Genomic DNA, 13561 nt, shown 5'->3' with positions numbered 1-13561 from the left:
GAACGTGCGGCAGTGCCGGATGACGCCGGCGACGGAGGCCAGGTTGTCTTTAGCGATCAGAAAGCTATAAACGTCCTCGGCGATTCCTTTTAGGATGTGCCCGACTTTGTCTTCCTCGGACATGCCAGAGTCCACCATTCTGCAGAGTTTTAGCACTTCCTCGATGTAGGTCATGCATGTTTCGCCCGGCACTTGCGCGCATTGTGAAAGCGTCTGCTCGGCCCTTTTCTTTTTCGTCACGGAGTCACCGAAGCGCTCTTTGATTTGCGAAACAAATCTTTCCCATGTTGTGAATGTCTCCTCGTTGTTATCAAACCACACCAACGCGGTATCCGTGAGAAAGAACACAACGTTGGAAAGCTGAGAAGTGCTATTCCACTTGCTGTAGGCGCTCACCCGTTTGTAATGAATGAGCCATTCATCGACGTCTTCGCCCGGTTTTCCAGCGAGGACGTGCATCTCGTAGTTGCTGGACAGAACCGGCAGAGGCTGGGACAGGCCGTTGCTCTTCCGCGTCGCGGGAGATGTCCAACTCCGCTGGGTTCGGTGGAAGTCCAGCAAGGCGGCGGCTTCGACGAAGAACTTGCAGGATAACCTCCGTCTTCGGGCGTCGATTACAATATGTTACAATGCTCGTTACAATATGTTACAATGCTCGTTACAATATGTACTTTTCTTAGGATTTTCCTGCTGGTGCGGATGGCGTCACTTCGCAAAGGTGCCTTCGCTTCGTCTTTCAGGCGCGTTCCATCACTTGGGCCTGAAGCTGTCTATGTAGACTGTCTCCGATGCTGGGCAAAATAGCTGAGAGGCAGTGCAGTCTAGACGCCAGTGTTCTGAGACGCACAACACTAAACCTTGCTTTCAATGTTTCACCTTAGGGCGACACAGTAATATTATTTTTTACATGCACACTCTACCAAAATATCAAATTTTCAGGTATGCCATACAGGATCTACTCGACGCAGGACAAGCGGTTCATGCGCTTTCGCGGGGCCTTTTGCAACCACATTTGTAGCTATTTCTTCTCAGGCTCGGTCTTCAGCAGTTGACGTGACCCCGCTGCGGCTTGTTGCAATCGTATGGCTGCCTTTTGACTATGTGTGCTGAGTGGGCATTTTTTTGCGATTTTCAATTTTAGCGATCTCACTTTCGACGTCCTCAAAAATCTGTCCCTGTGAATGCGTGCGAGGTCAATAAAGTAAAGCTTTGCGTATTCATTCATTAACAAAATGATGTTGCTATGATGCCTTGGTTCTTTATCTCTAGGTACAGATACGTAAAGTTACAATGAAGTAAAATTTTTCGAACCCTCGTATGACAAGCATCAAATTACTTACAGATGTTTTGTGGCACGTGGCCAAAGTTGGCATGAAGCGTACAAAGACGTTACTTGCGTGGCGAAAAGTGAGCGTCATGTCTGGCAGCATCGTATTCCAGCCTCAGTTTCTGTGCACGTGGCGTTACAGCTTGTACCGGGTAGATTTTCTGCACATTTTCTCCGACATAGTGAAGATGTAATGCCTCCTTGCTGCCATCTACAGTGATGTAGGCATGAGAAAATTTTCAAACCCTACATAGCCCAATGTCTTGTTGGCATCCATTGCGTAGAAGTTGAAAGTTGGCAATGGAAGAAAATATAAGCCATTTTTCTGTACTCTTCCGGCGTGTTATTGGTGTTATTGCCTAATATGCGCTACTGATTGAACTGAATGAGTTTACATGGAGTTGTACATCATTTTTTGCCCAAGTGGCGTGTTTTCTAAGGCACAGATTGACTGGAATAGTATAACCAAATTAAATCCATGTTAGGATGTCTCTCTGCAGCTTTCCCTTTCATCGTTGGAAAGACTGAGCGTTACTAAATGTGGTGCGAATTCGCGATTCAATGGAGGCCTCATTGAAGGTGCCACCAAATCTAGAGCTATTGGCGCATCTGGCTACAATTAATGCCATAGCTCGTCTAATCTGCTTCTGCCTTTCTGTGTGAGTGTTTATTAGGTCTGCACTGCAAACATGAATCTGAGCTCTGGCTACATCCTTTACGCATTGCAGTTTTCTCTTGCAATTTATGGTAACCATGCACTTTCAGCCCGTAAGCAATAGTCTTCTGGTGACAAGACTGTTCGTGTCCACTAACTTTTCTTGGGTAGCAGGCACTGGCATGGCATTCTCCAAGCACAGGTTGCTTAAAGCCTTTTGTCAAAACATGGAACTTTGCGTAGACCTCTTGCTTCATGTTTTTAATTTGTCTTTTTTTCTTGCAGACAAGCTGTTCGGCCCTGTGGAGTTTACGCGTCGTGACCTTGCGGCATTGGACATTATGCGGGGCCGGGACAACGGGCTTCCAGACTACAACACAGTGCGCCGTCACCTGGGCTTACCGCCAATCACCAACTGGACACAGATCAACGAGAAACTCGCCCGCACAAACTCGGAGGCGAGTAGGCGTTTCTGTTGGGGAACAGACCAGTCGCTCTAAAGCTGTGCGAATATTGAGGTGCCCGCAGGACAGTGGCCCTTTGGCACCCATTCATTGTTCATTCCCATTGTGAGATGGGAAATGAAGCCCGAAGTTATCCTGCTCATTTCAGCAGAAGAAACTTAGTAGTATTCTTGGCATTTTGGCCATGTGGGTACCCCCCCACGTGACCGTGAGAACAGCCCACCGACAACCTTGTAACAGATTTACAGAGTTCAAAGTGCATCTTATGTGTCGTTGCGAGCGCTTATCTGACACGGCACTCATTCTCATTTGAGCTATTTGCCAACGTGCCACACAGGCGCGCGTAGCAAACATCACATACAGAGCGACATATGGAGGGGTGTAATGGCACGCCACAGGCACCAGCACTCTAGTCACGGCACTGTGGGGAAGATTAACCCGCCCACTTTTTACATTGAAAAATGCTCTTGTCTGCTTGCGCACGGGCAAAAAAAGATTACACTTAGATTTCGTAGCGTCATGCTTCGACCTTTGTATCGATCGCAAGTATTGCCTGCTCGGTTATCGAAGTTTTCGCTTGGCCGGTACAAAACAATATTCAACCTTTTCACAGCTTAAAGCTGCTGTTAGCAGTTAAACCTCTGTATATTGTATGATCAGTATTACCAAATTAAATACTTTGTACGACACAAATGTTCCGATTTATTCGTGGCGGCTGTAAAAAAAAGGAAGGAAAAAGGATAGTGCCCGCTGATTTCATAATAATTATTTAGGAAGCTGGCTAACATCAGCGCAATGCCTCACTCGCAGCTGTTCGACAAGCTTCGCAAGTTGTACCGTGACCAGCTGGACAAGGTGGATCTGTTCGTGGGTGGCATGCTGGAGTCCGACGAAGGCCGGCCTGGCCCGCTTTTTCGCAAAATTATCCGGGAGCAGTTCGAACGCCTCCGGGATGCCGATCGCTTCTGGTTTGAGAACCGGCAAAATGGGTGCGTTATCTTTGGTTTCTTTCTTGCGAAGCATGTCATCTTAATTTACATGGTATACTGGGAGCATGCTTCACAACGAGTGACGAGGGGTGGGGGATCGTGCACTGTCCTTCATGCACGCACAATACGAACGCATGCGGCTGGTCTTTGAGGTGGTCCCAAGTGCATCAAAAATAGGTGATATGTGCACGCAGACAACCACGGTATCGAAGCTTGACCATAAAAGCAGATTATTCAAACTTCCTTTGGCTTTACCCCCTACTTTGTATGTTTGAAAGTGAGTTTGGGCCACAAGGTAGGTGTTGGCCGCTGTCTTGCTGAACAGACAACGTGGGCCACTAGGTATGTTCCCGAATAGACAACTTGCTGCTGTCTGGCCTAGTACACAGCTTAGGCCACTGTACATGAACAGAGAAAAATTCGGCGCTGCTCATGTGAAATGTCCAAATTCTTGGTCAGCCCCCGTAATAATAGTGTCCGGAAAATAGTGGCATATAGCCCTGGAATATATTGAATCGATAGTGCCTCATCCACAAGAGACACTTCCGTGTCGAGCGTGGCTGCTTGATGAATGGCCACTTGATGAATAGCCGTTGCAGCCAAGTTACGACCAGGGTACTAGGGATTCTTATTAGAAGCACAATTAGCAGAACGTCGACCAAAATGGTGTTGTCAAAAGGGTTAGACATTTCGGCTCCCGCTCGGCAGCCTTGTTCACTCAGACTGAACAAGGCTTGTGAGGCGCAGTGGGATGGCACTCAGATCCAGGGACGCACTGTGTGTGCCTTAACCAGACGTTCTTTACAAAAGTACAGAAACAGCCCAACACAGGGCAAGTAAAGAGCACAGGACAGGGCGCCCTGTCCTGTGCTCTTTACTTGTCCTGTGTCGCGCTGTTTCTCTACTTTTCTAATGATGAACCAACCAGCCCCTTTGAACAGGCTGTTAACAGACATTCTTAATTTCTAATGCTATTTTTGTTAGGCACGCAATAAGCGTTGAGGCGCACGTGTTACACTTCACTTCATGTGCTGGACATCAAACATATGCATTCATACTTCATTCACATGTTGGACATAAAATGGTGTAGCAGGATTGTTTACAAGCTAAAATAGAGAAAAATATTTGCCACGTCTTGTGAGAGTTTAGGTCACTTAACACCGTGCTTGGAACGTACGCTAACTCGCTGTGAAAATGTCGTAGTCGTAACCTGCCTTAAAATGCGTAATTTGCGAGAGATCCAAAGGTGGTAAAAAATTGGTCGAATGGAATAAAGAAATGGACCGTATGCACAAATGCCAGAAATATAATCATGGATGCATATTTGAAATTTTCGAACTATCATTACAATTTTGCAAGAGAAGGCAACACTGAAGCATCCTTCCGATGCATCACTGAAATCGGTCTAAGAAAGTGTACTAACAAAGCTGATTTCTTCATTACTGCTAGGAACCGGTTTAAATTCATTCAAATGTAATATTTTTCATGTTGGAACTGAACGCAAACAGAACGTAGGATGCACCAACTGGTCTGGATCCTAACCTGAACCCGGCCAGAATGGTTTCTGTTTCATATCCAGCATACAACGTAGACTCTCATAGTTATATAACATCGTCTAAAAGCAGCCAAATGCGTGTTTCAAAGGACAGATTTCTGTAAATCTGTAGTACTGTCGACTTCCGTTAACTCGAGCTTTGCAGGATGGCAATATTTGGTCAAATTTCCTAAAGGTCGAATTAACAAAAGCTGACAAAAAGCACAAATTCAAAATTTTTTTTATTGCTTGGAGGAAAAAGGAAGTCTTTCCTTTTTCCAATGTCTTTCTTGCTTTTGGGCGCGGCTCAACAAATTTTTGATGGTAGAGCAACGACATATATAAACGCTTCCACAGAGTGACACGTTATGAAACAAAACGGGAGCTTCACTGGTGGGAGCAGGGTTCGCCGCAAGAAGATAAAAAAAAAAACAGCTTTACGCCTAGGGAAGCAGCAGCACTGTTTGCAGAGTTTCGGCCTTTTTTCGAGTTTTTATTCACCGCTGCACGCACGCTGAGGCACTGATGGAGTTGGAATTAGCTGGTGTACCATGCTTTTGCGTTGGATGTAAACGAGTTTTCTTTTTTTTTACGTAGCATTGGATGCTTCCTCGCCGGGTCATTCTTGTGCGTTTGAATTAGGCTAGAAGTCGAATTAGCCGACATCAAACAACGGGTGTCGACTATATATACATATACAAGATAGATATGCTGCCCTGCTACTTTTGAATTCCAGTTCTATCTAGGCCTTTATCATCCTTGTATTATAGGCATATAATGTATTACAAACGGGTATTATATAATTATTTTCTGATTTACCGGTTCGACGTCGCAACATCTTCATGGATTAACATATATCGTTCGCCCACATGTGCCAGACTGATAATGCGCAAATTCGGAGCACTGGTCTTAGTTTTAGACAATGGTGCTTTTCTTGCTGTTTCTATAGTGCTACGCCTTATCTGCCTCGTGTCGAACTCACGACATGTACGCGAATTGTATTTCGCACAGCACACGATGCTATTCTGTAGAAACTGGCGGTATTGGCGTCGTGCGCTACCAATGGCGGCGCTGCAAACGGCGTTCCCGTGACGTCAAAGGGGGGACTCTGCTTTGTCACTGCTACGCTCTGGCTTGAATAGCTACATTTTCATGCGCTTTCTCGTGCTCTGACTGCGTGCTAGCATAGCACGGCACTCTCCAACTACCATCCATATTTTTTTCTAGCGTTAGTTTTATTATTACCAGCACTATGAAGACAACGAATCTTGTATGTTAAGTGTATCTTCCATGTAACCGCCCGATGTGATTGCCCAGTGGCATTGCACTGCTTAGCTCGAAGTCACTGATTCGAGCTCTTCCGTGGCAGCCGCATTTAAATGGGGGCGAATTGCAAACATGCTCATGTGTACTTGGATTTAGGTGCTCGCTAAAGAACCCCAGCTGGTCGAAATTAATCCCGAGTCCTGCACTGCGTGCCTGATATTCATGTGGTGGGTTTGGCGCGTAAACTCTCAGAATTTATTTTTACCATATATTTTTATTTTTCAAATAACCCCATCTCTCGCGGGCAGGGACAAGATCTCGTAACTTAGTCATAAAACATCCCACCGAGCCAGTAAATAAGAATCGTCACGGCTTTGAATATGAAGCACGATCGCAGGGCTCATGCGCAAAATTTTGCGTTGACAAAGCGGCATTGTAGTCGAATGCGAATTTCACATTTTGCTTGTAATACCAGTAACTTGGGGCTCCAAATGTAAAACTTTCTGAGAACAAAAGTCTTGTTATTTTACTGAGAAGCGGTTTACCTTGAACATTAGTGGGGCACCAAGCGCTATTGTTCCCAATTACCAAGCATGATTCGCACTATTCTCTTGCAAATAAATCGCATTACCACTTTATAAAGGAGAAAAAAATTGTATGTTTAGGAATGCTATTTCAGTTCAACGCACTTTCCGACGACCGGAACCCACTCAGAAAACGTTTTATCAGCGTTTATAAAAATATTTTGTTTAAAAAATGCAGAAATGCTTGTAAACATTTCGCCTTTATAGGTCTGCCTCCCCCTCTCCCCTATTTCTTTGTGTTTAGAAGTCCAGCAACTTATTCGGTATAGTTCCCAGCGAACCTAAACTTATCAATTTTCTTGTTTTAGTTTCGAATAGGTATGACACGCTTACAGAGCAAAATATATTGGACATGCTGATCTAAGAAAAGGTTGTCGCTTGTTTTTGTTACACGATAGCAGTAATTATCTGCATTTTCGTTCCTCTAAACTGCTGGTCACAGTGTTTTCCGTCCTGTAAACTGCTGTCGCCAGCAGTCGGCAGACCAAAATAAGAGTCGTGTCGGCCTAGTGTCAATGAGCCTTAAGGCACGACGCCGCCAACACCGCATTGGCTGCGACACTATCGTGACACTGTTTTACTGCTATCGTGTCAAAACAGGGGAGAAATAATTTGCCTGACGCAACAGTGACATAATTCTTTTTTCTTTCTTTCTTTCTTTCTTGAGAGGGGGGGGGGTTACGGGCCAAAACCAGTTCTGATTATGAAATCCTAGGCCACCACGTTCAAGGGGGAGGAACAGGTTTTCACGCTGCATCGATTCACTACTCGAACTCCAAATAAATGTTGCAAATACGCGACCCTGTGCCTAAATGCGAAGTCGTGAGCAGTGAAGTACGTCCAGTATATACGTGAGAGGGGAAACTAAGAGCACATTGCACTCTTTAGCACGACTGAACATTGACAAACTCCGCTCTCGCCCTGAACTCACTTTATGTGGCATTTGTCCAACTTCTCCCGACCAATGAGTATTGCTATTTCGATACTGTGAGAGAGGCACTCCCAAATAGGGCAGATCTTTCTTATATTGAATGCCTGAATAGTGTGATCGCATTGTGGCCCACAGCTCAAACCAAAAACGTGAACGTTTTGCAAAGTTAGCACTAGGACTAGAAGCCGCACAAAAATCTTGTGTAATTGGAAGAGCAGTTTTTACACTCTTTTTACCAGTACAAGATAAAAAAAAGCCCACGTTGTCTGCATATGCAAAAACCACAACCTCATTCAACGGTAATTTAAACCTTTGGAAGAAGAAGAAATAAACTTTATTTAAAGTGCTGGCACTTTGCTTTTAGTGGCCTCAGGTGTCGGCTCAAAGTCCTTGGACTCGGGCGGCATCTTCAGCTTGCCGGACGGCCCAGAGCTGGTCTTCCAGCTCCGAACTTTTCAGGGCCGCCTCCCAGCGACGGCGACGCCGATGGAGAAGGTCCCCGGCGGCCCCAGCAGCTGGGGCAACGGCGGGAACGAGCGAGCTCGAGGCTTCCTTTAATATAGTAACGCCTGCCGTTATGGGCGTGTCGCGAACGGCGGCGGTTTCAGTACCGTTGTTGCCGGAACATTCCCAGAGCATGTGTCGCAGCGTTGCTCTGAGTCCGTACGCTTTACACGCATCAGTCGGATATAAGCTAGGGTAACAGTGGCGTAAGACTGCCGGACTTGGGTAACTGTGTGTTTGTAGTAAGTGTAAGTTTACAGCCTCTTTCCTGTTTAATTTAACGTGCGGTGGTGGGAATTTGCGTCTTTCGATTCTGTAGTGTTGTGTGAGGTCTCTGAAGGTGGTCAAGCGATCGCCCCACAGCCATTGTGATTGTTGTTGTTGCAACATGTCTGTCGTAGTGTTTCGATCCGGCAGATCCAACGCCCCGCATTCGGGGGCGGAGGTGGCGGCCACGTAGTCTGCCACGGCTCGGCGAGTGAGACCTCGAGCCGCAGCGTGGGCCACCTCGTTGCCCACGAGTGGGACGTCGGTGTGTGCCGGGGTCCAGAGGAGGAAGACCGTAGAATTTTGTGACATCGAGTCCCCGTCCTCACAGATTTGGAGTATGTGGGCTGCTTCCCGTGAGACGCGGCCGTGCGCGAAGCTTCGGACTGCTGCCTGCGAGTCGCTGATGACGATCGCAGCGTTCAGCACCGTGGCAAGTGCTAAGGCTATCGCGGCTTCTTCTGCCACCTCCGTGTGTCCCGTGGTCACTGTGGCACTCGCGAGGCATTTGCCCGTGCTGTCTACAACCGCGATCGCATGTGCGCTTCTTACTTCGCCATATCGCGTGGCGTCTACGTACACCGCCCCATTTCTTTACGTACACCGTCTACGTACACTGCCCCAAAATTTTTTTTGAAGGTCACTAGCTCGTTTGTTGCGTCGCCCGACGTGATGCGTCGGATGCATGTTCTTGGGAAGTGGCGGGACGATCAGGCGGTCGCGGACCAAGGCTGGAACCACCATTTTTTCTCCATGCTGAGTGCGGTACGTGATGCCGAGCGACTCGAGGATGCGTCGATCGTTGTTGACTTGGATAATCGTTCGTATTGCGCAACGTCGTGCACCTCAATTAATTCGTAGTGAGTTGTGAAGTCCAAGCTCTAGAAACTTGTCGGTGCTCGCGTTGATTGGAACGCCTACCGGCCCTCTTGAAAGCCTTTCGTATCATTCAATCGATTTTCTTTTTTTCTGACCCTATCCACTCGACACCTTTGGAAATTTCTTTCTGTAAGAATGCACATGGAAAGTGGCTCTAAATGCAAGCAGAACAGAAGCGGTGACAATGGTATTCTTGTCTGACTGCTGATAAACGCCTAATCACATCGGAGAGAGGACCGTTGACTATCAGTCTCGTCGAGCCATTAGCTTAACATATTATAACACCTCTAAGGAGCTGGGATATAATATTTATATGTTCTAGTAAATCTAGCTGTATACCATTGCCACCTGCCCAATCCCCTCAGTTACACGCACTAGCACCAATTTCGCAAAATAAATGTTGGTCTCATTAGACCGGCTTCTCATGCCACATATGTTTCATGATCACCTACCACAGATTTTATCGTGACTTGCAAACAGTTAGCTAATACTTTTGCAAAAATGTTATAATCCACATTGCATAAACAAATCGATAGCTATCCACTTTCTGCAATTTAGTCGCATTTTTGCTTTTGGCTGTAAGGACAGTGTGCCCTTCGTACATTGTGGCAGATAGGTACCCTACTTCCAAGGCCTCATGGTACAGATGAAGTAATAATAGTGATAAGAAGGAGCGAAAGCACTGATAAAATTCGGCAGTAAGGCTGTCTGTGCCAGGCGTCCTTCCTTTCGCTAACGAATCAATGCATGATATTATTGATATTATTGATATTATTATTGATATTGACTTTATTGATATTAAGGCTTTTATTTGTTTAATCTTAACTATACTGATTGAACTAGGGCAGCAATGCCACAAGTTTTCTGGCAGACGCATCGAAATTCTGTGGCTTAATGTCACGAAATAGTTTTTGGTAATGTTAGAAAAACACTTTAGTCATTAGAGTCGGCTCGTTAACAATGAGTTCAGCATACTCTTTGTCTAGTATTTACATTGACAGTACGTGTCGGCGCTCATCACCCAGAGACCTGCTGCAAGGCTGTTCTGCCATAAAATGCTGCGCTCGCACACGCACTTGAGCAGCTCTATAATTTTCGGTGCCTGTAACTGCACTTTGGTACTATGAATATCATCAATATAATGGATCGGATGCAGACATTCCAGCTCATACAATTCGCCCAGAAGTCTATAGAATTCTTTCTAAGGTTTCTTTTAAAATATAGCGCGTTAATTAGAACAGAAGACGACTATTTCCTGATAAAAGTGTATCAAGCATTATCAAGCATTTAATATTCAACAGCACCTATATACTGCTTGCATACTGAAACCAGTGCGGCCACAAGTTTCCAGTACGCGCCACTGATGTCCAGCGAGAACCAGCGTGTTTACAGCACATACCAGTGCGGCCCAGCGTCATAGTGGTGAAACCAGCATCTCGTCCAGTGCACCCATCTCTTTTCTAGCGATCACACCAGTGTCCCTGTGAGTCCAACTGACCGCCACCGTCCCCAGTGCGATCCAGTGTCAAAAATGTGCTGGTTTCATACTGGAAGGCACTGGAACACGCTGGTTTTTGCAGTAAGGTAGACAGACGGACGGACGGATGGACGAAGGGACAGACAGACGGACGGACGCAAGGACTGATAGACAGACGGAGGGACGGAGGAAGGGACCGACGGACCGACAGACAGACAGACCAACAAACAAACAGACCGACGGAGGGACCGACAGACAGACGAATGGACGGACGGACACAGACAGACAGACGGATGGACGGACGGATGGACAGATATCGATATAGATACGGCAGGCATTGCCAAATCCTGACTGGTAGCTTACCACTGTCGTTGGAAAGAAAAGTGTAGAATCATTGCATTCTACCGGTGCTGACATCATCATCATCAGCCTATATTTATGTCCACTGCAGGACGAACGCCTCTCCCTGCGATCTCCAATTACCCCTGTCTTGCGCTAGCTGATTCCAACTTATACCTGAAAATTTCTCTTACTTCATCACCCCACCTAGTTTTCTGCCGTCCTCGGATGCGCTTCTCTTGACACCAATTCTGTAACTCTAATGGCGCACCGGTTGAATACCCTATGCATTACATGGCCTGCCTAGCTCCATTTCTTTCTCTTAATGTCAGCTAGAATATCGGCTATCCGCGTTTTCTCTCTGATTCATAGTGCTCTCTTTCTGTCTCATAACGTTAGGCCTAACATTTTTTGTTCCATCGCTCTTTGTGCGGTTCTTAACTTGTTCTCGAGCTTCTTTGTTAACCTCCAAGTTTCTTTAGTAGCTATGCTTTGAGTAGCTACGCTACTCAAAGCGTAGCTACTCAAGAAACTAGCTACTCAAAGCGTTTTGAGAGAGCTACTCAAGCTAGCTTTGAGAGAGCTAATCAAAGCGTTCTCTTCTTAATATAACCCATCTACCATATAACAAAATATTGACACGCGCATTGAGAACACGTGTAAAGCTGCGCTCAAATTTCGCATTAGGGAGTATCGTAATCATCGGTGATTTTTTTTTTATCGTGATGCAGTCTTAAGAAGTATGGTGCGTGCCTCTTGGTTGAACATTTAACGTTGCCACCGTGGCCACTCACTCAGACACACTTATGTTTTTCTTAAGGGTCACTAGGATTCAGAGTCGCAAAAATTCTTAGCTGGACTCACTCAGACTCACGGGACAGAGTAAGTCTGAGTGAGTCGACTCATGAGTGAGTTTGTTGACCTATGGATCTACTACATTCTTCGGCAGGGATGTCCTGCACAGATCACATAGGCAGTCTAAACTGCACATGCCACTATTTTGTTCAGGCATAAAGGGGTGCAACACTTCTGATTAAAGTTAACCGACCGAAAATAGCCCATGTTATGTCTTTAGAGAGGTTACGTTTGCTCATGAGTTGCGCCTGTATGCATTTTGCATGCCGACACGCTCTCTAAAACATTTAATAATACCAACTGTATATGCGCCCTCCCAAGGACTTGAGCCTCCAACACAGTTTTTATAGGTAAAAAAAAGTTACGTCATCACTTTTGTTTGACATCCAAACACTTGGCTGCAGTACCCAAGATTCTGTCACCTATGGTTTTTAATGGCAAAACGCAAGGTTACAAAAATTACAGCCTTCGCGCGTCCTTTTTTTTAAGCCTTACTGTAATTCATCCCCACCAGCATCACACTAAGTAAAATAATTGTGAGGTATTTTCTGATACGCTGCATGTTTACACTACAGCGGGCTTTCTTATTAACGATATGAACAGATCTAAGTCCTGATTGAATCGCAGAGACAACGTTTTCTTTAACTGCGCTGCAGAACATCCCATTGCCAGGTCATCCCAATGCAGAACATCCTAATGCCAGCAATAGGCATGGCGTGCAGCAAAGGTTGAGAGTGCTTATCTTGATGCAACACAAAATATATTGTTCTATCGAGCTGCAGACACTGGTTGAAGCTTCCATGGGATAAACAGACAGTCACATACATTTGTCACTCTTTGCACCAAGATATCGAGGTTATACTCCCGCCATCTACGTTGGCATGCCGAGGCAAAAATGTGAATTTTGGCATTGACCATTCATTTCTAACCAGTATATGTCCATCTGCTTTCAGAACTTAAAATTTTGAATTTTTCTCTACTCTCTTATGTTGTAATGGCTGTCTGCCTCTCCTACTTTTGTACAGAATGTTCTCGGCAAAAGAAATCGAAGGCATCCGGAAGATCCGCATGTACGACATCATCCTCGCAGCCACGGATATAAGAGCACACGAGATTCAGAAGAACGTTTTCTTCCACGTCAAAGGTGAGGCAGTGACAACTGATATGCTGGTCGTAAGTTTCAATCACTTTCACCTTTTCATCAGCATCATCAGCCTATACATATGTCCACTGCAGGACGAATGCTTCTCCCTGTTTCTCTTCTTACTCTATTACCTCTTACCCTTACCCACACCTCTTACCCGCATACAATCATTGATCCTCGTTTCATAATGCAAAAGCAGTCTACTGCACAGCAATGATCACACTTGCAATAGTACTACAGGGTCTAAGTATACTTTCTAATGTAAAAGCCTATAATGAACACATAATGAACAAAGTTGACACCGAGTTGCAGCCATGACATCCCTAGAGGCACATGCGTACATTTT

At 45.7% G+C, this 13561-nt stretch overlaps 1 protein-coding gene across 1 annotated transcript; it reads left to right on the top strand.

Moving 5' to 3' along the window:
* Positions 1 to 2241: 2241 nt before the first annotated feature.
* LOC119435703 (dual oxidase) lies at positions 2242 to 13215 on the top strand (the record flags this gene model as incomplete). The annotated part of the gene is made up of 3 exons (XM_037702439.2): positions 2242 to 2440; positions 3257 to 3435; positions 13097 to 13215. Coding segments are annotated over exons 1-3 (415 nt in total), but the record flags the coding sequence as incomplete, so codon positions are not given.
* Positions 13216 to 13561: the final 346 nt, after the last annotated feature.

Source organism: Dermacentor silvarum, unplaced genomic scaffold (assembly GCF_013339745.2).
Source record: "Dermacentor silvarum isolate Dsil-2018 unplaced genomic scaffold, BIME_Dsil_1.4 Seq848, whole genome shotgun sequence".
In the NCBI taxonomy this organism is placed as follows: Eukaryota; Metazoa; Arthropoda; class Arachnida; order Ixodida; family Ixodidae; genus Dermacentor; species Dermacentor silvarum.
The sequence above is the reverse complement of the archived record's forward strand: the minus strand, read 5'-3'. Positions and strand labels throughout refer to the sequence as shown.